The 26,871-nt window shown below is 42.9% G+C and overlaps 1 protein-coding gene and 1 pseudogene across 1 annotated transcript in view; one reads left to right on the forward strand and one right to left on the reverse strand.

Moving 5' to 3' along the window:
• Positions 1 to 20,043, forward strand: part of SCD5 (stearoyl-CoA desaturase 5) — a 156,795-nt gene extending 136,752 nt beyond the window's left edge. The window contains exons 4-5 of the mRNA XM_058722096.1: positions 14,558 to 14,790; positions 18,591 to 20,043. Coding sequence (XP_058578079.1) covers positions 14,558 to 14,790; positions 18,591 to 18,781 — 424 coding nt within the window. The 3' untranslated portion in view covers positions 18,782 to 20,043. The remainder of the gene's footprint in view (positions 1 to 14,557; positions 14,791 to 18,590) is intronic.
• A 5,288-nt stretch (positions 20,044 to 25,331) lies between these two features.
• LOC131506173 (oligosaccharyltransferase complex subunit OSTC-like) lies at positions 25,332 to 26,064 on the reverse strand (annotated as a pseudogene).
• Positions 26,065 to 26,871: the final 807 nt, after the last annotated feature.

Here is a 26,871-nt window from a genome sequence, read left to right on the forward strand (position 1 = left end):
GGTGCAACAAGAGACCGATTTGGCCGTGTCTTCTGGGATCTGACCTTGGCCGAATCCAGTGTGAGAGGAGGAGGAAGGAAGTGGGTCTTCCCTACAGCAGAATCCTGCCTCAGACCAATTTCTACCACAATTAGCAATTAGGGACAAAGATAGCCATGCATGCATTGGAAGCTCGGTGAAGCCCCACTTGCTGCTCTTTTGGACATGCCAATAAGCTCTGTGCATGGAAGGTGTGTTGAGGTAGTATCACCTTCTTGTCAGACTCCAGCAACAGAATTCTGTCAGTGGTTGGGCACAGGACGGAGCAAAGCCTTCAGTGACACCACTCTGAGGAATATAGAGGTAGCAGTATAGTATTTCTACACAAAGCACGTATTTCAACCACTATTTTACAAACTCTTTGGAGGTGATTGGAGATAAAAATAGTTGAAGCCTGTAATGAACCTCTGGCTTATGAACTCATTAGAGTTAGTCAAATGCTAACTAAGCATGCCTCAAATGTGGATTCCTGATTAGGTAGGGTACTTCAAATGTTAATGAACTGCCCATAGAGTGATGAATAAAATACACACACACATACACTGAAAACTATAGAAAGTTTATGAAAGAAATTGAAGAAGACACAAAAAAAAAAAATGGAAAAAAATTCCATGCTCCTGGATAGGAAGAACAAATGTTGTTAAAATGTTGATACTACCCAAAGCAATCTACATATTCAACGCAATCCCTATCAAAATAACACCAGCATTCTTCACAGAGCTAGAACAAACAATCCCGAACCTTGTATGGAACCAAAAAAGACCCCAAATAGCCAAAGCAATCTTGACAAAGAAAACCAAAGTGGGAGGCATCACAATCCCAGGCTTCAAGCTATACTACAATGCTGTAATCATCCAGACAGTATGGTACTGGCACAAGAACAGACACTCAGATCAATGGAACAGAATAGAGAACCCAGAAATGGACCCACAAATGTGTGGCCAACTAATCTTTGACAAAGCAGGAAAGAATATCCAATGGAATAAAGACAGTCTTCTCAGCAAGTGGTGCTGGGAAAACTGGACAGCGACATGCAGAAGAATGAACCTGGGCCACTTTCTTACACCATACACAAAAATAAACTCAAAATGCATGAAAGACCTAAATGTAAGACAGGAAGCCATCAAAATCCTCGAGGAGAAAGCAGGCAAAAACCTCTTTGATCTTGGCCACAGCAACTTCTTACTCAACACATCTCCAGAGGGAAGGGAAACAAAAGCAAAAATTAACTACTGGGACCTCAACGAAATAAAAACTTCTGCACAGAGAAGGAAACAATCAGCAAAACTAAAAGGCAACCGACAGAATGGGAGGAGATATTTGCAAATGACATATCAGATAAAGGGTTAGTATCCAAAATCTATAAAGAACTTATCAAACTCAACATCCAAAAAACAAATAACCCAGTGAAGAAATAGGCCAAAGACATGAAAAGACACTTCTCCAAAGAAGACATCCAGATGGCCAACAGACACATGAAAAAATGCTCAACATCACTCATCATCAGGGAAATACAAATCAAAACCATAATGAGATACCATTACACCTGTCAGAATGGCTAACATTAACAACTCAGGCAACAACAGATGTTGGCAAGAATGTGGAGAGAGAGGATCTCTTTTGCACTGCTGGTGGGAATGCAAACTGGTGCAGCCACTCTGGAAAACAGTATGGAGGTTCCTCAAAAAAATTAAAAATAGAACTACCCTATGACCCAGCAATTGCACTACTAGGTATTTATCCAAGGGATACAGGTGTGCTGTTTTGAAGGGGCACATGCACTCCAAGGTTTATAGCAGCACCACCAACAATAGCCAAAGTATGGAAAGAGCCCAAATGTCCATCGATGGATGAATGGATAAAGAAGATGTAGTGTGTATACACACACACACACACACACACACACACACACACACACAATGGAGTATTACTCGGCAATCAAAAAGAATGAAATCTTGCCATTTGCAACTATGGAACTAGAGGGTATTACGCTAAGCAAAATTAGTCAGAGAAAGACAAATATCCTATGAGTTCACTCATATGAGGACTTTAAGACACAGAAAAGATGAACATAAGGGAAGGGAAGCAAAAATAATATAAAAACAGGGAGGGGGACAAAACATAAGAGACTCAAATATGGAGAACAAACAGAGGGTTACTGGAGGGGTTGTGGGAGGCAGATGGGCTAAATGGGTAAGAGGCACTAAGGAATCTACTCCTGAAATCATTGTTGCCCTATATGCTAACTAATTTGGATGTAAATTTAAAAAATAAAATTATGAAAGTACACAAAAAAATAAAATTAAAAAAATTTTTTAAAAACCAAAGAAATAAAAACAAAAAATACACACACGCACACACACACACACCGTGCATCCCTACCTCACACTGTTTATACAGAAGTGTCTTCAAGGAAATCACAGGCAGCATAATGATATCATTAAGTTCAAATGCACAGAGTGCAGTGGAAACTAAATACGCTCATGTCTCACCAATCAGAAACTAAGCCGTCCGGTACTTGGAATTAATGGGAATAAAACTAAGGACCTATAAATAAACAAAGAGAATCTTCACTGGAGATAGTGCCAGGTTCAAATTGTTTCATGGAATTCTCTAAACTCCAAAGTGAATGGTCCACCCTCTACCTCCACAGAAAGAGATCTTTGAAGAAATGTCACATTGCTAATGATTTTGCATTTTGAGTTTCGGTATAGGTGACCCTCTTCAGCTCTCACCCAGAGCCTGTGTGTTCTTCATTTCACACAAGTTGAACAAACCCAGCTGTCTGGTTTTCACACCCTTTGCAGATTGAGAGAAACAAATTAGAAGGTGACAGAGAAGCTACTGCAGGAGAGAACACTGACAAACACAAGTGACAGCTTATTGGTGTACCTGAAAATGAGGGAGGGATCAGCAAGATTTAATAAGTGAATGTAGAATCCAGCTGTTTTATTTTTAAAAATTTTTTAATGTTTGTTTTTGAGAGAGAGAGACAGACACACAGACAGAGCACAAGCAGGGGAGGGGCAGAAAGAGGGAGACACAGAATCTGAACCAGGCTCCAGGCTCCGAGCTGTCAGCACAGAGCCCAATGGCAGGGCTTGAACTCACAAACCATGAGATCATGACCTGAGCTGAAGTCAGTCAGTTAACCGACTGAGCCATCCAGGCGCCCCAATGTAGAAACCAGTTCTTACAATGACTCTTCACACCTCAATGGACTCTGCGAACAGAACATAGAGCACACACCTATGTTCCAAAACTCATTGCATCAGACACCTGCAGGTTAGACACCACTGTCTCAACCCGCTCTGTCCTGGGGCTCTTGCCTACATGTTCTGCACAGCCGTTTATGCACTCCAACTAGCTTTGGGTAGGTTCATCCCTACAGGATGTCACGTTAGCACTGTGTGTGCCTCCTGCCTTAAGGCATCCCTGCTGGTGCTAGAGCCCGTGACATTCGTGTTAATAATCCTAAAGTTCATGTGGTGGGGGGCGGAGGTAGGGGGCAATGAGAGCAGGTTGCTGGGAGACACATTCTTCCCACATCCTGCTCTTAGAGAGAGTGTTCTGAGGCTCAGTCATCCATATGGTCTTTTGGAGGATGGTCCCACTAGGCTGAGATATCAAGCTGTGGCTGGCTCAGTCACACACACTCCTATCAGCTCCCCCACATTCTGTTTTCCTTGGACTGAGCTCCTTTTATAAATTAGTAGCATATAAGCTTTTGTTTTAAGCCCTGCCTTCTGGGGAATCCAGTATAAGACACTCATCACCATCAAGGAAGGTCAAGTTTTGTTCCATAAACTGATTAGGAAGGCAGAAAAATGGATAGTGATTTTCACATACAATTTTTTTTTAAGTTGGTGTAGTTGAACACGTACACCGTCAGCTCGTCAGATAACTCAACTATCTAAAATGATCATCTTCTTGAGTCTTTACAGCACAGTTGTAGTGATGGGATGTTAAATAATGCAGTAACCCTAGTAGAAAGGAAAGGTATCAGGGTAGGCTTTCTAGAAGAAATCAATTTGAGCTGAGTTTTGAAGGCCTGGGGAGTTTTGAAAGGACGTTGCAGCTTGAATTTAGGAAATGTGCTAGAAAGCATGCATTGTGCTCAAGGGTCCTGGCTTTCAAATGTGAAATGAAGAAGCCATGCGTATATCAGTCTGTTCATTCTCAACAAGAAAAACGGTCAGCCCACCTAATCAGTTCAGCAGCAACAGTTGATATTGATAATGAAAGTGGCTGAAATGACTCCACTGGCTCCTTTTCTGCCCAGAGACTGGCTGCCCGTGAATAGCTTATCATTGATGAGAGTTTGGAATTAAACTTGCTCCCTTGGGTGGGGGTGGAAAGTTGAATTCTGTCAGTAGGTCACCACCCTTTCTGCACAAGGTCCACATATGTGGGCTAGAATGATTAGGGAAGTGCACACGGGCGCACACACACACACACACACACACACTTGTATCTAGTGCCACTGCAATCCCTTTTAACATTTTACTGCTAAAAAAGTAGGCAGGGCAATCTCATTTTTAAAAGTACTATTCTTTAAATTCTTTAAATCGACCCTTCCTTGAAGTGAATTAGGTTTTCTTAAGTCCTAAGCCACATTCTAAAGTAAACAAAGAAAATCAAAGTTCATCAACAACCTCATCAAATGTTTGGGGTCTTGAAAACCGAGTATCCTTCCAGAATTTGCTGAAAGCTGTGGACTTTGAACCCCAGCAAATGGAAATACACAAACGCGTTTGCACACAATTTCACAGGCCCCAGATTAAGAAAAGTGGTTATGTTTCTTCCTGCGGTGCTCACTTTATCTCAGGCAGCAAGGATGAAAATGGAACGCAGTTTTAAAGGTGAGAGAAAGTGGCAAGGAAGCAACAACTTAGTTTAAAAAAATTATTCTGTACACAATTTTAAGTGTTCATTTTAGTCATCCGATTCTACATACCGTCAGGAATTAGTCTGTGTTCCAATGACTTACTGAGAACAATTGAGAACTAATCATGAAGGGAGGGAAGCAGGTGAGTGGGAGGAAGGGCAGAGAAAGACAAAGACAGAGACCAAGAGCCCGGAGAGAGAACAGAACATCAGTCTAATGAACTTAAACTTGTATTGAGACAACTAGAGAAGCTCTAAGTAGCAAACCATTAGGAGGATGGAACTGACCTAATTGCTTTCGCCAAAGACAGATGGATCCTTGGCCTCATTCCTTCTGGCGCAGGTCAACGATTCAGCTGCTTACTGGGCACCTGCTGTGTTAATGAGCATTTTGTGTTCAAGAAAGTGAGGGCGACATGACTTGGATCAAGACAATTCCTGCCCACAAAGAACTTGCCATCTACTTACTATGATGGAATCAAAGCTTTGAAAAAGGAAAGAGACCTTTTAACCCTCCTTACTCAGTCTCGGCAATCAGCATGCCTGGGTCTTTTCATTAAGCACTTCATTGTCAGTGAGGTACAAATAATGCTCTTTGTGTTGAAATTCTGAAACGATTGTGTTTATCTTTTAAGCTGCTGCTCAACGAATGAATGCAAACCGTTTGTACAAAGACAGATTAAATTCAAGTGGATGGATGCAACTAACCTCCATATTCAGACCTCAAAAGCAAATAAAGCGGAAGGTCACAGAGAAAATAAAAACACGTCTTTTGCCCACTGCGTCTCAAGTTTCCAACAGAGTCGTTTTCATGGAGTAGCCGTTCCCCATCTCTGCTTCCTTCATGGGGCAGAAGAGGCATCCAGAAGAGGACGATTATGCATCTAGATAGTCCAATTAGAAGATTTTTTTCTATGGGAATGCTTATCATGAAGTAGCACAGGGGAAGTAATGTCAAGACTAATTGAGGGTCAGAGCCAAATCTAGACTGATTAAGACTTGCAGAGCACACTTCAAATGCAGTCATCATGAGCTGTCTCACCTAAAGCCACTGCAACACCAGAGAGGTAAAATCAAGAGGTAAAATCACAGCAGCCGAACCCATTGTCAACCTAAACAATTCAAAGAGCCTGGAAGATTTTTTCAAACACTCCAAAGAGCTCCCCCATCAGGGGGCTTTCACCTTTGGGTCTGGTCTGCATCCAAATGAATCACATCTTTCCCCTCCCTGTGGGCAATGCCAGAGGGGGACAAAGCAGGGCGGAGAGAGTGTTCCATCCATTCCATTTACAAACTGCCAGGGTATATTATCTGCCCCCTAAATGAATGTTGAGTAAGCAGCCAGATGATTTTGCCTGGTTCCCTACAAGATGCAAAAGTTGTAGGGAAAATGAATTTCTGGCTAGGCTTTAAGTGAAATCACAAAACCAAACAAGTTTAATCAGGATGCCAGTGACAGCTCATTGCTCATCATTAGGATATGTTTGTGGGGCTGTAATTCCTCCCCCACCCGTGGTGATATTTGCTTCTTTTCACGTTTCCTCAGGCCAGCCCCCCTCAGAAGTCAGCAGTAGACAGATATTTCCCCTTCCTTCGTGCTCTCATGATTTTCCCTCTGGAGATCTCACACGCCACTGGCTCTGGACCGCTGTGCTTAGGTTAGTCAAGCAATAGGAAATGCTTGCAGGCAGAGAACAGCAATTTCTTTTTCATCTAAAGAAAAAAGGGTTTTAGGATGCTTAGCACACCCAGATTTGGGAACCGTGAGAGAGAAAAAAAGAAAGAAATCCCAAATCCTTTCTTCTCCATAGAATAAATTTTTTGTCTGAAGTCTATTTTTAGTTTAGTTTTAATTTTAGTTTTAGTTTTAGTTTTTTTAGAGAATGAGAGAGGGAGAACACAAGCAGTGGAAAGGGGCAGAGAGAGGGAGAATCTTAAGCAGGCTCCACACCTGAGATGGGGCTCAATCCCAGACTTGAGCCAAAATCAAGAGTTGGACGCTCAAACAACTGAGCTACCCAAGCACCCCAAGTCTATTTTTAATGTTTCAGTTCTCTTTATTGTGATCCAGTTTATTGAAATAAGGATTTTCAAAGCATTGACAAAGTTGCAAGATGAGGGCCCATATCTTCATTTGTGTCCTACCACTGAAACTTACTTGGACTGGAGCGTCATGGTGTGTGATGGTGTTTGATTGTGTGTGTGAATGGACTTCTTATCTTGAGCTAAATGCAGAAAACCATCTTCCCGCTGTGGAATTCATGTGATGAGGAATTGTGAGATGGTGGGAATGGGACGGGTTCCAACATCTGGTGTAGGTCTGTTCTGATAAGCTGTCACTTAAAAAAAATTTTTTTAAGCTTATTTATTTACTTTAAGAGACAGAGAGAGAGCGATCAGGGGAGGGACAGAGAGAGAGGGAGAGAGAGAATCCCAAGCAGACTCTACGCTGCCAGTGCAGAGCCTGACTCAGGGCTTGAACTCACAAACCGCGAGATCATGACCTGAGCTGAAACCAAGAGTCAGACACTTAACCGACTGAACCACCAAGGCACCCCTAAGCTGTCACTTTAAAGTGATAGAAAGGTGCTCCAGGGCTGCGTGTAGAGTGAGCTTGAGTACTTTGGCTTTTGTGTTTTGTACTCAAACCCATGGTCCTCTGGTTTCAAATCTGTGGTAGAGAACTACTCTTCCTTAGGTCGTTCTTGGATTCACACCAACCCTTCTCTCTAGTCCTTACCCATTATCTTGTTCTCCCTTGATGATATTAGGAATCTTCTCCTATCTCAGGGTCTGAGTGTTCACAGGAAGGCAGGAAATTACCCACCTTCTAAACCAAGGCCAAACCTGTTAGATTGGCTGTTGTCTAAAATATTGCCAGTGTTTTGCCATATTTGGCAGCTCAGAGCTTGACTTAGAAGCTCATGCTCAGAAATCATTCTGTTAAACTGGAGCCGCGACACCTCACAGTGGAAACTTGTTGGAAGCTGGGGTTTGGGGCGCAGATAAGCACAGATGTCTCTAATCAAGTTGTTGGCTTCATAGTCACAATCCTGTGTTGCACCGATCCAAGAGATAAGCATCTCATGAAGGACCCCAAAGCAGGCTACACATTCACTGTGTGGTTTGTGTTGTTTTTTGGAAAACTGGGCGTTTTATCTCTCTTGCTTTGTGCCCTACTGAGTCTCTGTAGTGTTTTTATGTTCCTGAGAAGCTGAGAATCATTTACTTAGTTGTCCCACAAATACGTAGGAGTGCCTGCTTCTGTGCAAGCCCCTGTGCTAGGCTCTGGAGCGTGCCTTTTTGCTGGACTCTGAGGTGGATATTACATCACAAGAAGTGTAATGGAGAGAGTCTTTGGGGTCAACACCTGTGGAAGAAGTGATGGATACGGGATTGGGCAAAGGAGGAAGCTGGGCCCCGATTGGTCCCAACAAAGGCCTCGGCCTACCTTACTGTGGGCTCTGAAGTTGGGGTGACATTTAGAGTCATTGAGAGGTGAAGCAGTGGGATCAGGCCTGGGCAATGGACTACTCCCCTTATGTAAGGTTAGTCACTGGATAGGGTTGTTAGGAGAGGGCGTGACCTAGGGCAGGACGGCTCTTTCTAGCAGAGGCAGCACGGCCCGCGACTCTCAACTGAAAGGAGATCCAGATGGCATGACAGTGTCCACTACAGATACTAGAATGCGTTCAGCTACTCCACAGAAAGTCCCGACTCAGCTGGCTCGTTCCAGAATAAGACATTGGGGATAAAACCACTCTGGGGTTCGTTGGTTCCGTGGCTCATTCAAGGAACCTTTCCATCTTTCTGCTCTGTCAGCCTAAGGGGTTTCCTTTGTTTTTCAGTCTTCTTCCTGGTCTTTGTTCACGGTCACAGATGGCTGTAGTAGGTCCTGGTGTCACTGTGAAAAAAGAGAGGCCATCTCTGCCCATGTGTTCTTTCTGTGGTTAAGAAAACACTCTCTCATTTCGCTCTTTTTTATTGTGGTGAAATATACACAACATAGTATTTATTGTTTTAACCATAAGTGTACAATTCTGTGGCATTAAGTACATTCACAATGTTGTATAACCATCAGTAATATCTATACCCTAAATTTTTTCATCATTCCCAACAAAAACTCCATACCCATGAAACAGGGACTTCCCTTTCTCCATCCCCTTCCCTCCAGCTCCTAGGAACATCTACTCTATTTTCTGTCTTTATGAATTTGCCTATTCTAGGTACCTCATATAAGTGGAATGATAACGATACCTGTCCTCTGTGTCTAGTTTATTTCCCTAAGCATGTTTCCAAGGTCCATCCATCCATGCATGTTATAGCATATATGAAAACTTTGTTCCTTTTTATGGTGGAATAATATTCCATTGTGTATACATATATATAACATTTTGTTTATCTACTCATCTATTAATGGAAACTTGGCCTGTTTCCACCTTTTGGCTACTCTGGATAACGCTTCTATGAACGTACAGATATATGTTGAAATCCCTGCCTCGCATTCTTCTGAACATATACCTAGGAGTTGAATCACTGGGTCGTATGATAATTTGATGTTTAACCTTTTGAGAAACTGTTTTCTATAGCAGCTGCATCATTTGGCATTCCTACCAGCAATGCATAAAGGTTCCAATTTCTCTACATCTTTACCAACATTTGTTATTTCCCTTTAAAAAAATTATACCCATTTCCCCTCATATCTTATTGACCGCTATTGGCTAATTCCCAAATTAATTATTGGGAAAGTGAATGAGATCATCACTGATTGCTCCAAGCCAATCAGGACTCACGTCCTGGGTAGAGTCCACATTCCCTGAAAGACATGGCTGCAGGGAGAACAGTTCGATATCTGAACAAAATCAGGATATTCCAACAAGAAAGAAAGGATGGGGGTGGATTATAGGGAGGCTACCATCAATGTCTGTCTGCAATGGAGAGACTTTAAAAATATCAATGCCCAGAACAAAAATTCTGATTCGATTGAGCTGGTCTGCCGTGGGTTCCCACATCAGTCATTTTTAAATGTTCACCTGGTTGATTCAAATGTGCATTCATGGCTGAGGCCTCACCTCAAACCACTTACTACACCGGCAAGTATGAAGTTGAGAAGTACAACATGCAGCAGTAACACTGGGTAGGGGCACCCTGCCTGCTCTGGTGGACCGAGGAAATACCCCCCAGAGGAAGTGATGTTTAGACTGATATTTGGAAACATCGAGTAAGCCAGGCCAAGAGTGTCATAGACACAGGGGACATAGAAAAGGTGGTGCCTAAGGAATGGGAAGAAGTTCAGTCCAGCTGGAATGTAGTATCTTTACTCAAATATGTGTAACTCTTAGGACAATGGCCAGATTCCACACTCTGGCCTGGTTTACTTCTGGGTAAGTTTACCCATCCCCTGTGTCCTGTTCTTGGTAAGCCAAGTAAGTAGCAAGATGCCTATGCTTTGTACAACCAGTATGACCTTGAGGAAGTCCCATGACCTCTCTGGAGCTCCAGAAATGTCCTACAAATAAATAAGTTCTTTACAGGGATGGAGGAACTTCCACCTTGGGTGGTGAGATGGGCTAAATGGGTGATGGGCATTAAGGAGGGCACTTGTTGGGATGAGCACTGGGTGTTATAGGTAAGTGATAAATCACTGGGTTCTACTCCTGAAACCAGTACTACACTGTATGTTAACTAATTTGGATTTAAGTAAAATTTAAAAGTAAATTGGGGCGCCTGGGTGGCGCAGTCGGTTAAGCGTCCAACTTCAGCCAGGTCACGATCTCGCGGTCCGTGAGTTCGAGCCCCGCGTCAGGCTCTGGGCTGATGGCTCGGAGCCTGGAGCCTGTTTCCGATTCTGTGTCTCCCTCTCTCTCTGCCCCTCCCCCGTTCGTGCTCTGTCTCTCTGTCCCAAAAATAAATTTAAAAAACGTTGAAAAAAAAATTTTAAAGTAAATAAATAATAGATAGATAGATAGATATCTCACAGGGCTATTGTGGAACTCAGATGAAAAAAATGTTTGTATGTGAGTGTCATACATTAATATGCTAATGAATTCCAAACTTCTGTTCCTGTCAAACCTCTCTCTAGAGCACCCTCTGATCTCCAGACCTGAATATCAAACTGTCTACTTGACCTCGCCCCTTGAATGTGTAGTGGGCATTTCCCACCTGACATGTGTAAGATCTAGCTTCTCATATGCTGCTCGAAACCAGCACCCCCTCCATGCTTCCTCCTATTGGCTAATGACATCTCCATCCTTAATATCATCCTTGACTCCTTTCTCTCCAACATCCAGTCTGGTAACAAGTCCTGTCACTCTATTTTCAAAATATATCCAGAATTTGACTATTTTTCACACCCACCACCCCTTTTCTGGTCCAAGCCAACATCTTCTCCTGCCCGGATTTTGTGGCAGCCTCCTAATTACTCTCCCTGCTTCTGCCCCTCCTCCCACAGTCCATTCTCAACACAACATTCGGGGTGACCCTGCTAACCTATAAGTCAGGTCACCCTGCTCCTTCAGTCCAAACCTGCCCAAGGCTCCATCTCACTCAGAGTAAAGGTTGAAACCCTTTTGATGACCTCTCACACCTTCTGTGACTCAACCCACCATTTTTCTCTTATTTTCTACATTCTCCCCTTCGTTCATCTGCTTCAGCCCCAACTCTCTTGCTTGTCCCTGAATGTGCCAGGAACACCCTGCTGCAGGGCCTTTGTACTTGGGGTTTCCTCTGCCTGGAAATTTCTGCCCCATTTAGCCACATGGTTAACTTCTCACTTCTTTCATATCTTTACTCAAAAGCTATAATGTCACTAAGTCCTTCCCTCAACACCCTATTTTAAATTTCAGCACTTGTCCTTGGCTTCATATTCTCCTTCTCTGCTTTATTTTTATCTTAGTATTTACACTAACATGTTTTATATATTATTTATTTATATTATTTATTAGCTCTCTCCCCTGCCAGAATATACATATGTGTAAATTTTTATATGGTATATACATAATACATGTATTTATCAAATCTTCCTACCAGAATACCCCTGCTCACCAAGGGCAGGGATTTTGTCTGATTTGTTCACTTTATATCTCTAGTACCAGGACAGTACCTGGTACATAGTGGGAACTCAATAAATTTGTTAATACCACGTTTTACGGAAGAGAAACCTGGGGCTCGGTGCAATTAAATAATTTACTCAAGATAACACAGTAGGAAATGGCAAAGTTGGGGAGTTTACCATTCTACGATTCTTTACAACATAAAAACACCTCCCCCCGTCCCTCCACATGCTGACCACCAGTTCCCAGGGCCTTGCCCAGTATCTGCGTGCTTTACCCAGATCCCCTCTTCAGCTGATGCTCCCACCTCACAGCTACTGTCCTCTCTGGGAATTGCCCTTGCCCACATGGAACTGCCCTACACCCTGCACCCTGAGACCAAAGGCTGGATGATGCAGGTATACCTTTCAATTTGGGACAACTCAAAGGGTCATCCTTTAGAGCTCCCTGTTGGATCTGCTGAAACTCATTGTGGATGAGCTGCCTCAGTCCAACCTGCCTTCCTCCCTTCCTTACAAGTATCTCTCAAGACCAGTCTCCAAAATCCTTCTGCATGTGACTCTAGGGAGCCTAATCGAAGACCACCAATCCCTTCATTGCCTGTTGCCATAGCCCACTCATCTGACCTCCTAAGTACCCTCTTTCCACTAAAATTCAGCCATCTTGTATCCCAGTGACTTGAAAATGGGTGCTGATGGGTTAACATGTTGCCCAAGAAAAGCAAATTTTATGGGAACTGACACATGCAGCTAGCAATCTGCAAAACACACTTACACACATGATTTCATTTGCAAAAGCAGAATAGCATGATAGTCTCTGAAGTGTTTCTGCCTGGATCTGAATCCTGGTCCTACCACTTCTTAGTCTTGTGACCTTGCCCAGCTACATAATCTTTCCATTGCTCTGTAGAATGGTGATAATAATGGTTGCTTCCTCCTAGAGTTTTCATTAGAATTAAATGAGTCAGTACATGGAAAGGTCTCAGAATAGCTGTGACACATAATATGCACATAGTATACATTAGTTATTAGATCCTCACAAGAACCCCTAGAGGTATTATAATTACTAGCTGTGTTGGACACCTCTTGTGCCCCACCTCCTACTCTCTGCCCATCTTTTCACTCCAGCTGTTGCTGCAGCCACTTGCTGGCTCAGGTGTAACCCAACAGCACCTTGCTCAGCTGGACTGCTTATTTCTTATTTCCTGTCTGGTTGCTTTGCCACTTCCACCTGAGATGCTTCCAGAAATGCACTCAGCCATTCTGACCTGAGCAAACATGGAAAGGTGAGGGCGCTAATATCCCATGTGACATCTCTTGTCCAGGAGGGAGTTGGAACCAATGGGAAAATATCCCTTCTTTCTTTCCTTGAGAGAATAACTCTGAGGTATAATCTGTCCCATCCTCACAGATGGTCCCATCACAGTCCGATCACACTTGGTCCCATCACGGTCCAAGTTCAGGTGTCCAAAGCATGGGCACCCCTGGCTTGGCATTCCTTCCTTCCCTGTCTCACTCTTCCCAAAATAGACTATCCACACACAAGCCTTCATGCTCTGCTCTTTGTGGAACCATCTAACTGTGCATAAGAGGAGAGTGAAAGGAAAAAAAAAAAGACTTGTACAACATCCAGAATCAGATCTAGACTCAAGTTCAAGTCTTCTACCTCCTGAATGACATTCCCTCACACTGCCACCTCCCATTTCATACATATGCACCTTAACATTGGCCTTCTGGAAGCTCGATTAGCCAGTGTGAGGCCAGGGAGGAAAGAGCTATGAACTCATATCACAGTCCCTTTCCTGTGCCTGCATAGAGCTGGTTCCACATGGCTAGAGGGTGGGGAACAGCGGTTCCACCTGACTGAAACCTGGGATAGGGACTGTGTTGAATTTGTCTTTGTATCATCAGTATTCATGGCCTGGCAAATAGTAAGTGCTCAGTAAATGTTTCCTGTGTACATAGGTCTGGAAATCAAACTATTGATGGTTTCTTCTTAAAGATTACTTTTTATGTGGTCATGCTTGTTCTTATAGTATTGTTTATTTTTTATGCTGACCTGGAATGTAATCACCAATGAACAGAGAACATTTTTGAGAGGGGATTGGATTGTTTACCTTTTTACCAGGCTACATGGAAATTATTCAAGAAATACATATTCCTTGAAATCATTTAGGAAAGAAAGCCTGAGTACCAAGTTGATTGACTGGTCAAAGAAGTAGCTAGGAGTTGTCAAACTGGTGACCTATAGGAGAAATGTAGCTCTGATATACCCGGATTTCACCAGCACAGCATGGATTGTTTTATGTTGAAATTCTTCTGAAGTATGCTACAGGTCCTACCACTTTCCATAGCATTCTACCGATCCTAATTCTCAAATTTGGGTTACTTGTGTTGCCTTGTAGGTATATGGGTTTGTGACCCCTGTACAGAGCAGCACACAACAGGGTACTTCTTATCCAGAAAGAGTTGAAGGAATTGATGGGCACAATTCCTGGCTTTTCCTGTATGTAGCTTGTTCATCTCATTTCTGCCACCATCAACAGGTGCCTGATGGTAGTGTAATGTCCTGCCTTCCAGGTACTATAAGATCACCGTGGTGCTCATGTGCTTTGTGATCCCCACGCTGGTACCCTGGTGTGCCTGGGAAGAGAGTCTGTGGAATTCCTACTTCTTGGCCTCCATCCTCCGCTATACCATCTCACTCAACATCAGCTGGCTGGTCAACAGTGCTGCCCACATGTATGGAAACCGGCCCTACGACAAGCACATCAGCCCTCGGCAGAACCCACTCGTCACCCTGGGTGCCATTGGTGAGTAGGGGTGTGAGAGCCAATGGGGAGCATGGCAGCTCAGATTTTCTTAACCTTCCAAAGGTTTTCTGGACTCTGTAAAGAGAGGCAGTGGAATGGAGTCAGGTGGGATGAACTTGGGCTTTGGTATTAGAATCCTGGTTCTTGGGCGAGTCACCTAATCATTCTGATTTAGAGTTTTCTCATCTGTGAAATGGGAAGAGTGATGCTTACTTCATAGGGATGTTATGAAGATGGATACTCTATGTAAACTGCTTAGTAAAATGTCTGTCATATAGTAAGTGATCAATAATTAGGAGCTATTTATTTTTACTGTGAAATTTTTCCTAATGGAGGAGTAGCAGCTGGCTTTTCTCTCAAACTGCCCTGACCATTCAGCTGTCCAATCATCTGACCGACTATACCTGGCACTGCCAGGTTCGGAGTGAGGCCGCTGGATTCTGACAACTTTGGTTGAGTCTTGGTTCCTTCACTTACTCTCTGGGAGAGTTATCTGGCTCCTCCGCACCTTGTGTCTTCTCCTGTAAAGTGAAGATAATCATAGCATTCACCTGCTTCCTGGGGTCACCAAAGGGTTAGATGAGCTAATACATAGTCTTTGCAACAGTGCTTAGCATGAAATAAGTGCTTAGTTTGTGACTAGCCTTATGGTCTTAGGAAGTTACTTGTCCCTTCTGTACATTTACATCCTCGTTTTTAGAATGGGGAGAATCATAGCAGCTAGCTCAGAGATGTGAGGACTATAGGTGTTAATACCCATTAAAGCACTGAGCACTGTGGCTGAAACATAGTAAGTAATAAATAGACATTAGCTGTATCTTTCTAGAAGTAACTCAAGCTTCTTGGTAAGCTGAGCCTTGAGCATTGAGATCGGCCCCAGGAAGGGAAGGCCCCGTGGCTAAGTAGCAATGGTCTCTGCATCACCTAGCAATGAGTTTCTCCCACCACATTGTTAGGCTCGGACCCCGTGTTGACAACAGCAATCTGAGATGGAATAAGCACCCAAATTTAACTATGGGACCAACCAGCTTAGCAGAGAGAAAAGTGTCTTGGAAGGAGTTTCTGATGCTTCTACTTCTTCCTCCTCCTCACCCTTCATCTCTGACAGGACTGCAGTGAGGGGGGCCACATCCAGTGTTGACCCTGAGAGCAGACAGCAAGGGGACAAGATGGACTGTTACCATCTGATGTGGGGAAGGTGGACCAGAAAACCCAAGGAATGTGACCATGGCACCGGCTTTGAAGAGCTGGGTACTGGTTTTAAGTCCACCCAGGTCAACACGGGGCTCCTAGTCAGTTTTCTTCATTAAGGTCCTGGAAAGGCTCCCGTCACACTGAAATGTGTGATAGATGGCGGGTACACACAGGTTCTCAGAACAGTGTCTGCTTCTGAAAATAGCAGGGGAGACTCCTCTGTGCTACACTGTAGTGCAGGAAAAACACTAAAAATTATGAGGGTGAAAGGAGCAGGGTAAAGAAGACCTAAATTAAAAAGAAGACTGCAGGGGCGCCTGGGTGGCTCAATCGGTTGGACATCCGACTTGGGTTCAGGTCATGATCTCACGGTTTGTGAGTTCAAACCCCGCGTAGGGCACTGTGCTGACAGCTCAGAGCCTGGAGCCTGCTTCAGATTCTGTCTCCCTCTCTCTCTGCCCCTCCCCTGCTCATGCTCTGTCTCTCTCTTTCTCTCTCTCCCTCTTTCTTTCTCTCAAAAATGAATAAACATAAAAAATTTAAAAAAGAAAACTGCAAACCACAGTTCCATCCATCTGATATATTCATTACAGAGCAAGATCCTTCGGCTGTGGTCAATAGAAGAACTACATGATGACCAGGGCCTATTTAAGAAGTGAAGGAGAAATCTGGCAGTTCCTCAAATGGTTAAAAATAGTTATCATGTGATCCAACAACTCCACTCCCAGATTCATACACAAAGAGAAATAAAAATGTAAAAATATATGTCCACACAAAAACTTGTATATGACTGTCCATAGCAATATTATTCGTAATAGCCAAAAAGCAGAAATAATCCAATAGTCTGTCAATTGATGGATGGATAAATACAATATGGCACATCCATACAACGGAATACTATCTGGCAATAAAAGGAAATGAAGTACTGATATCTGCTACAACCTTGAAAGCATGATGCTAAGTGAAAGCAGCTAGTCACAAAAGGCTACATATTGTATGATTTTGTTTGTATGAAATGATCAGAATAAGCAAATCTACAGAGATTATATTAGGGTTGTCCAGAGAAACAGAATCAGTACATGTATGTATATGTATATATATGTTATACATACACTATTCTGTTTTTATATATATTGTAATATATATTATATGTTCCTCATCATAAATCCCCATATATATAGGGAAACAGTACAATATCTATATAAATATAAATAGGTATATATTTGTAGGACATAAATAGGTAGCCTCCTGTTTTGTGTGTATATATATGTATGTATACATATATACACATGTATATATGTATGTGTGTGTGTGTGTGTGTGTGTGTGTGTGTGTATGCATAGGGAAAGAAGGAGGGGAGGGGGGAGGGGAAGAGGGGAGGGGAGAGAGATTTATTATGAGGAGCTGGCTCACATGATTAGGGGAGCTGAGAAATCCCACAATCTGCCGTCTGCAAGCTGGAGACTCAGGAAAGCCAGTGATATGATTAAATTGGAGTCCAGAGGCCCCAGAACCAGGGGAGCAGATGATATAAATCCCAGTCTGAGGGCAAGGGAAGAAGAGATAGATCCAGTTCAGTCAGTGAGTCAGAAAAAAACGGGCAAATTCCTCTTCCTCCACCATTTGTTCTGTTCAGGCCCTTAACGGATTGAGTGATGCCCACCCCCACTGGCGAGGGTAATCTGCTTTTCTGAGTTCACTGATTCAAATGCTCATCTCATCCAGAAACACCCCCACAGACACACCACACAGAGATGTTTAATCCGGGCATGCCTCGGCCAGCCAGTCTGACACATAAAATTAACCATGACAGAGAAAGAAAGTAGGGCTGGAGGGATGGGGGGGATGGTTGGGGGATGACAGTTCAGGAGTGTGGAGCTTCCTTTTAGGTAATGAAAGTGTTATAAAATTCATCGTGGTGGTGGATGCCCAACTCTGTGAAAATACTAAAAGCCATTAAATTGTACTTCAAATGGATGAATTATATGGTGAATTATATCTCAATAAAGCTGTTTAAAAAAGTCAAATGAAAGAATCCCTGAGATCCCTCCTGAAAACACCTTAATTTAAAAAAAAAAAAAAAAGAGTAAGAGGAAAAGCTATTCGCTGGTGGGCGGGTGGGGGTGGTGGTGGAATAACATATGGGCAGATTTGGGACATGTAAAAGTCCGGCTCCTCAGTTTACTTACCTATCTGAACAGGGCTCCTCTGGGTCATCCAAGCTCTCCCAACGAGCCTTCCTTTAATCACTCCAGCCCACAGAGGCTATTTTCCTTTTATGAACATACATCAAAAGGAGGATCTGTTGTCATTTAGCATTGAGCTTACTAAGTACAGCTCCGAAATCATGATAGTCGTTCATACGGGGAAATTAATCTTGTGACTCTGCGCTGATAACCTTTTTTTTTTTTTTTTTTTTTAATCTGTTCAGATTTAGTCTAGCCAACTAAGTAAATTCTTCCTAAGGGCAGACACCAAGTCTTCTGCTGCCCAGAGAGCCTGACATAGTGCCTTGTACATGGTAGACTCTCAGCAGACCAGGGGGGAAAATAAATCTGTGCAGAGAGATGGGGAGGGGTTATTTCAATACCCACTTTGTCTTCTAGGTGAAGGCTTCCACAATTACCACCACACCTTTCCCTTTGACTACTCTGCGAGTGAATTTGGCTTAAATTTCAACCCAACCACTTGGTTCATTGACCTCATGTGCTGGCTGGGACTGGCCACTGACCGCAAACGAGCAACCAAGCCAATGATCAAGGCCCGGAAAGCCAGGACTGGAGACGGCAGCACTTGAACCTGGAACTGGCATCCAACATGTTTGCCATTGATACCTTAGTTCATGGCTTTTGTTCCTATAGTTCTCTTGTTCATTGGATGTGGGAGGGGTTAGAGGCTGGGGAGGGAAAGGAATCTGTGTGGTTTGGGAACTTTTCGTTTGTCTCAAAATAATGTCAAGATATAACTATCAATGAAAAAAGTTTTTAGCATCAATGTAACCATGATTTTAACATTAGAGTGTGAACATGTGATTTAATCGTTGTAGCTACAATATGTCAAACACACATGGTCATGTGCTTGAACGTGATGTTAACCCTGACAGGATGAAGGAATTTAATATTCTTTCAGTGTGATTCAGGAGAGCATTTGCTTTCTTTTCTACCAGTTAACCCAGCACTGTTTTTAAACACATTATCTGAAGGTAGAAGACAAAAGAGAGGGTCTAAGTAACTAAAGAATGTTTCTGTTTTGTAATTACTGTGCCTGTGTGTTTGTTGTTTTTTAAATAAGAGAATTGAAAACTTTCAAAAATGACAGGAAATGGCCCTCTTATTTTCTTGCCCTGTTTACAGCTTGTTAATGTTCCACTGTCTTTGCTTCCAAAGAGATCTTTTCACTGCCCGGCTAGTTTTGTGTCCCGATTATGGCCAGCCGACCCTATAAATCAGTGCCTGTTTAGGTGTTTGATTTTGTTCTCTTTGCTATTGTCATTTTAAAGGTGTATAACGCAGATGTGCCAGACATAAAATTAAGCTCAAATTAAGCTCTCATTTAAATGTTTAAACATCTAATTTATATTCTAATTGATCCCAGCCACTGATGCATGTACTTTAGCTACTACTGCTAAATAAGCATATTAATTTTCCACACTAGGCCATCAGATCTTAATAACCGACAGTTATCTAGAACTCAGTGTGTACTAATGTTTCCCCTGCATGCAGCCTTCATGGATTTTGCAGCAAAATATAAAGTGATCATTATGTAGCTTCTGAAGTAAAAAAAATGTTGTGTGTTAAGTTGCCTTGTAAAGAGCATGTTGAATTCATGGGACCGCGTGCCCTTTGTTTTAGTTGTTAGAGCAAAAGAAAGATGTTGGAGCACTTCGAAGATAGATCTTTTCGGGAAAGGTGGGAATTTGGAATTTTAATTTAAAATGTTTGAAAAAGAAGTGATGCCAACCGGAAATTGTCACAATGAAGTTCTTCATCCAGCAGGTGTTTATTTGCCATTAATAATGTGCACACGATGAGTGATTTACAATAAATGATTATTAATTCATTGGTGTTCTTGACCAGGTACTTAAATGTTGTTCAGAGGATGTTCTCTCAGGGGTACCTGAAGCTCCATGATAACCACGTGATTCCCTTTGATTCGAGCACTGGACTAACAACACCCCTAAGACCAGGCCTCTTATATCCCATCAGCCTTATGCCAGAGGGAAAATTGACTATTTTTTTTTTTTGGAATGCTTAACCCTCAGTGGTGTCGTTCCCCACTTCTCACTCACCAACACTGTCATTTGTATTGCTTCCAGCTGACAAATGGGAACCTTTATTCCTACCTGTCACTCAAAAGAACATGAAGGACACCTTCCTTCCCCGACCCCACCGGGCCCCAGTAGTGATGACCAGGGGCATGGGCGATGGGCTCATCTCTCCCTCCAGTCCTGCCCCCCAACTTTTCCCTTGTGCTGCCCTTTGGCCTTGAAGCACCTGTGCCCCTGCCATCAGATACAGACTTCTGAGCCTGCCTGCAGTTGAGTGGGATTCCAGCCATTGGACCCTTTGAATATGACTGTGTGTTTTCTATCTGCTTCATGTTGCAGCCACACATTGCTGAGACCTTGTATGGAGTGTTGATAGAGTGTGATTATATCCCAAGACCTAAAATGACCTCAATTAGAAGTATTTCTGTGAATCTTTGACCCCTTAAATGTACTGAACTTATTGCTTGTCCATTAATAGAAAAGGCTACATTTGGAAAAACTGTTTGGAATCTTCTCACAAAAGGAGGACATTCCCCAGGTGGTCAAAAGAAATCCAGAACCTCACTCCTCTGAACCTGAGTGCCACATATATATCTGCAATAGTGCCAATGAATGAGGATTGGGATGATTTTGTTGACAGAGTGGCTAGATGAAGGTTAGATCACTCTAGAGTCTTCCATATAAACATTCCCTGCAGATCTTAGTAGCATCTAAGGGGGTGGTGTTTCCCTAGACTATCCAAGGTGGCCTCAGAGAGGTTGGTCCTGCCCTTGATCTCCTGTGTCCTACAAGGCCTATTTCAGAAGCATCCACCCATGCATCCCGGTGAGGGGAGACAAGGGGAAGAGATCCATGTATGTCACGGCAGCTACATGGAGCTAGCCTGATATGGCAGAGTCAACTCAAGTGTGCTACTAGCCGGCTGTGTGGCCTTGAGAAAACCAGTCTTTCTGGATCCGGTTTTCTCCTCTACAAAGAGAGAGGATGAAACCAGACTCTGGCTAAGGTTCCACCAAGCCCTAATGGTCACCAACAGCAACAGAGATAGGAACATGCCTGATTTGGGATTTGAAACACCTCTCAAGTTGTGCCCATCCTTTTTGGAATCTGGGAGGTCAAAAGTGAGGGGGAAATCATTGAGTCTGAGTGAGAGAACACAGACTGAGGCTGAAAAGAATGTTCTTGGTAAAAAAACAAAACAAAACAAAAAAACATGCATGTGTTTCATTTATTTTCAAAATATAATGAAACAAAAGTGAACTTAATCCATGAAAAACAATTTAATGAAAGAAAGTACTGTAAAAAGTTTTGGCCTGGTGGTGTAGTAGAAATAGCACTGGACTGGAGTTCAAGACTTCAGTTTGAATTCTCCTCCCTTTTGTTAATTGAGGTATAATTGACATACAACACAATATTCATTTCAAGTGTACAACATAATGATTTGATATTTGTATATATTGCAAAAAAAAGGAGGGGGGCACCTGGCTGGCTAAGTCTGTGTATACTCCAAAAAGATCACCACAGTAATAAGTCTTGTTAACATCTTTCACCATTTGTAGTTAGAAATTTTTTTTTCTTTTTTTTTTTAAGGTTTATTTATTTTTGAGACAGAGAGGGACAGAGCATGAACAGGGGAGGGGCAGAGAGAGAGGGAGAAACAGAATCTGAAACAGGCTCCAGGGTCTGAGCGGTCAGCACAGAGCCCGACACGGGGCTTGAACTCACGGACCGCGAGATCATGACCTGAGCCGAAGCCGGACGCTTAACCGACCAAGCCACCCAGGCATCCCAGAAATTTTTTTCTTATGAGAACTTTTAAGATCTACTTTCTTAGCAACTTTCAAATATGATATACAATATTCTAGTTATAGTCACCGTACTGTACATCCCCATGATATTTATTTTATAACTACAAGTATATATCATTTGACCACCTTCACCATTTTGTCAACCCCCATGCCCCACCAATCTGTTCTCTGTTATCTATGAGTTCATTGGTTTTTTTTCTTAGATTGTACATGTAAGAGAGATCAAATGGTGTTTGTTTTTCTCTGTCTGACATTTCAATTAGCATAATGCTCTCAAGTTCCATCCATATTGTCACAAATGGCAAGATTTCAAATTGTAACTCATGATCTAACTTGGCGTGTTACCTAGAGTCACATGATCTACTGACTGAGCCAGCCAGGTGCCCTGAGCATGTGACTCTTGATCTCCGAGTCATGTATTCAAGCCTCATCTTCTGGGTAGAGCTTATTTTAAATAAATAAATAAATAAATAAATAAAGCACTTGAAAACAGCAGATGCAAAAAGGGCCCTCTGAACTCCCTTTTTCTCCCTAAAAGCAGGAGATGAAACTCTTATGTGGAGAGCTGTCTTCTCCATATCGGGAGGAAAGAAACATTCTTCTCACCAGAGATAGGGAGAAGGCACCAAGAGAATCAGTGCAAACAAACCTTGTTCAAGTAACTTTTAGCTTCCTTTAGCATCCCCATATATTTTTGGCACTCTCTCACAATTAGTACTCTTTGTCCAATGTGGCACATAAGCACTTGGGCTCTACCACTTTTTGGGTCTTCATTTTCCCATGAAGGCTCCCATGAGCATGTAATAATAAAATCTGTATGCTCTTCTCTCGTTAATCTGTCTTAATGTCAACTTAATTCTCAGACCCAGTCTGACCCTCAGAGGCTAGAAGGAAAGTTCCACCTCCTCTACAATGGAGCCTCAGCTAGCCCTTCTGTAAAGGACCTGGACTGGATTAGATTGTCCCGCCCAGTTCTCCAGCTGGGAGTCGTTCTCCTCCGTGTGAAGAAACCCAGCACACCCACAGGGCCTTTGTCCAGTCCCCTGAGAGTCCTTCTGAACCTTGGCTTCCTTCCTGTGCCTTCACACCCTCATCAGAGGACAAGCCTTACTTGCTTTTCTTCTTATCAGGAGCTGGGATAGAAGACCCAGAGAGGGAAGAGGCTGAAGCTAATGGATAAGAATGAGCTTTGCGGATTATCTGTGACGTTTATTTATCCATGTCACTCCACTCCTCAATTATAGAAGACACTGGAAGCCAGCTGACTTCTCAGTGGCTGCTCATGTGAAACAAGGAAGGAAAGAAGTATCCTAACTTTTATAACCCCCCTTTTTTAAAATTTCCCCATTTTTAGTTCAAGGTATTTGTCAAAATCCTTTCCTTCCCTTTCCTCGACGTCAAGGAAGTGCTATAAATGACCTGGAAACTCCGCTCCTGCTCTCTCTCCTTGGGCTAGGGAGTTAGTAACCATCCCTCCCCCACCCCCAGGAATGTTCCTGACTTGTAAATTTGCAAATCAGAGGCAAGAGGAAGGAAAGCCTAGCCTGCGGCTGCTGGGGGATGGGGGGTGGGGGGGGGGGGGAATGCCGGCCAGGCTGCAAGCCTGTGTTCCAGCAGCTACTGTGGCTCAGTGACAGTCTTCTCACTTGCTTTCACTCTCCCGTGACGCCTCTGCCTGGGCAGCTGGGAGACCAGTCAGCACAGGCAGGCTGCCTCACTTCCCATGGGTTAAAGAGGAAAAGACCAGCAGACAGCTGCCCCAGTTAGCTAGGGCCAGGAGGCCTATGCCCTGAGAAAGTCTCCGTCCTTACAGCTCCAGGCCTACAGTTACTATGCAAAAAAGTTGACTTGGCCTTTGACTACCGGTTGAAATCCCTGCAACTCAGGATTTACTAGATCTATGTCCCTGTCCTTCCCTTTTTTGATCTTCTGCAAGGCTACTTTCCATGTCATTGAGAGAAATCTCCAAAGTTGCTTTTCTGATAGAAGCACTGACGGCTGGGCGGAGTCACCAAATCCTATGCTGTCGATGGACAAAGTAGCTGGGTCCCACTGGAGCAGGGCATGGTTGTATTTTTATCAGATTTCTTAAAAGCTGGTTCTCACAGTGTATGGATCATAAAACAGAAGAGGTGTTTGTAGAGGGCACTCCTTTTTCCAGGCTGTATGACAAGGTCATGTGTGAGGGTGGCGGAGAGAGGGAAGGGGCGACCCTCTCTGGTACATGTTGTGATCATTGTGATCACCGAGTGAGGACGAACTGTCAAACTGGGATATCCAGTATCTCAAAGGAAGAGTGAATCATCAGTGTAGGTGATGATTTTCCAGTGCCAGCAAGCAGGCTTCTCACACTTGAGGTGGAGGGATCCAGAAGACCCACTCACTTCTCTCCCGGTCCCAAAATTGCTGCCTGTGAATGCAACAACTCATTTCTCTGAATTTAAAAGCCCAGCGTCACAAAGTTCTTCCAGATATGCCAACCAATGAGCACGTGTGTGTGCACTGTTCTCTACAGGCCCTGCTGGACCGAGCAATTTGTAACACAAGGCAAATCAGCTTGTTAGCGAGAATGTACACACAGATGCTCCATAGCCAACCAAGGTGAAAAATGATCTCAAAGTGGATCTTTTGCCCTTTATGGATTCAGGTCACTATTTTTAAAAGTGAAGACCTTGGTTTTGCCTTCACGTGGGAAGTTTTAAGCAATGATATATTGGACTCTTTCCAACCACCTTTTAAAGTCTATTTGAAGCCAGGGGCTTGGGTCAGTTTCTAGACACTGAAAGGGACAGGCCTTTTTTTTTTTTTTTTTTTTAATTAGAAACATTATTTATTTCTGCTTCTTTCATACATCTTGTTGTACATGAAACAGTCTGGCATACATATCTGAAATAATGTACTGTTTAAAGGCAAAGCACCATAAGTAAAGCTGATCATCTCTCCAGAGTTCTCAGCCCATGGGATCTTGCTTCGTGATTTTATATTAATTTTTGAAAGTCAGGAATGTCATTTCCAAAATACATTAAGGGAGCTGTAAAAAGTAATCACTTTATTCAATATTATAGTTGTGGAAATGGAGTATATTTTCTCTAAGAAATGAAAAACTAAGAAGAAAATGCCACTTAACATCAGTGGTAGGTCAGTAAAGGCCAGAGGGAGAAAATACTGTGATAAGTTTGTCTCTTTGAGACCAAGAAGACATTCTAGTTCAAGATTTAACATGCTTCCTATGCTTTCACTAGATGCTTCTTTTCTGCTGCTTTTCATTCTTTTCCATAGTTCACATCACAGGATTGGTACAGCCTTTAAAACTTCATTAACAGGAGCAAATCCAATATCCACTGATCCCTTCTCAAAAGGCATTTGAATCCATCAGATAGCCTGGCAGTTTCATTCTCATGAATACTCTAGCCATGAAAACACTCAACAGGACACAGACGAATCCAATGAATAGAAGGAGAAATCTTATTGAGGTTTGGAATGTCTGGTGCATTTGATCGGTCCAGGATTATGAATCCTAAACCTCCTGCTGTAAATAGGAAGTTAGATGTGAGTCCTTCCATAATATATTGTCCATTTACTCTGTGGGCCAAGAAAGCTACTGGCCTCTGATGTCCATGTTCATCGGTCATAGAGCCAATACTTTGAAGTTTAACAATAACGTCATAAAGCGGGGCGCCTGGGTGGCGCAGTCGGTTAAGCGTCCGACTTCAGCCAGGTCACGATCTCGCGGTCCGTGAGTTCGAGCCCCCCGTCAGGCTCTGGGCTGATGGCTCGGAGCCTGGAGCCTGTTTCCGATTCTGTGTCTCCCTCCCTCTCTGCCCCTCCCCGTTCATGCTCTGTCTCTGTCCCAAAAATAAATAAAAAACGTTGAAAAAAAAATTAAAAAAAAAAAATAACGTCATAAAGCATTCCTCCCGTGATGAGGACATAAGACACCACTACCTTCAGCTTCAGCTGGGGGCATTCAAGCGCTAAGATCGGGACCCAGTACAAAGTCTCCATCTTGGTGGCGGCAGGGGCAGCTCTCTGGACAGGCCATTTTGATGTGTTTATTTATGTATTTTTTTTTTTTTATATTATTTGGCTCTGTGGCCTACATTTACACAACCCAGGGATGGTTAGATTGTTACTTTGTTGGGAGATAAACAGCCTAAGGAGAAACATGCAAAACTTCCCCTTCTTCATCTATGTCACTGCTGAAACAAATGATTACTTAGGTCCCTTCTTTGATCAAAAACTACAGGAATTAATAGCAAGCAAGCTTAGAAAATGTCAGATTCTGCTCTACCCAAGCAAAACATGTGGTTGGAAGCCATCCCAATATTGTATCCCTATAAAAGAAAAAAAAAAAGGAAGAGACTGCAGGCCACAGTAGTCTTAGAAAATTGCCTCTGTCGAAGCAAAGTAAACATTTGTAGATGGAAAAGCAGAATCCTGAGGCTGGTTGATTTTTCTGGAATGCCATTGCAATGGCTAAATATTTCTCAACAATTGCGGGAGGTGGGGGTTGTTTTGTATTGTTTTGTTTTTAAGTTTCCATTTGAGGGATGGCCTTAAATTGAGCATTGCTGTGTCCAAAAGTTCCAGCATTATAAATCTTGGAAAGAAGAACAAACGTCAAAATAAGGTCACCAACCATCACATGCCATAATGATTTGGCTGCCAAAGATTCACACTCCGTGTTAGAACTAGGCTGAGTGTGCACAGAGAGATAATTTAAACCTTCCCGACAAGTTTGTCTTGTTCATCTGATTGATAGAATCTGATTGTAACATTCGGTCTGTTGTTTTTCCATTTGCTTTAAATTCA

The sequence above is a fragment of the Neofelis nebulosa genome, chromosome 3, assembly GCF_028018385.1.
Source record: "Neofelis nebulosa isolate mNeoNeb1 chromosome 3, mNeoNeb1.pri, whole genome shotgun sequence".
Classification (NCBI taxonomy): Eukaryota; Metazoa; Chordata; class Mammalia; order Carnivora; family Felidae; genus Neofelis; species Neofelis nebulosa.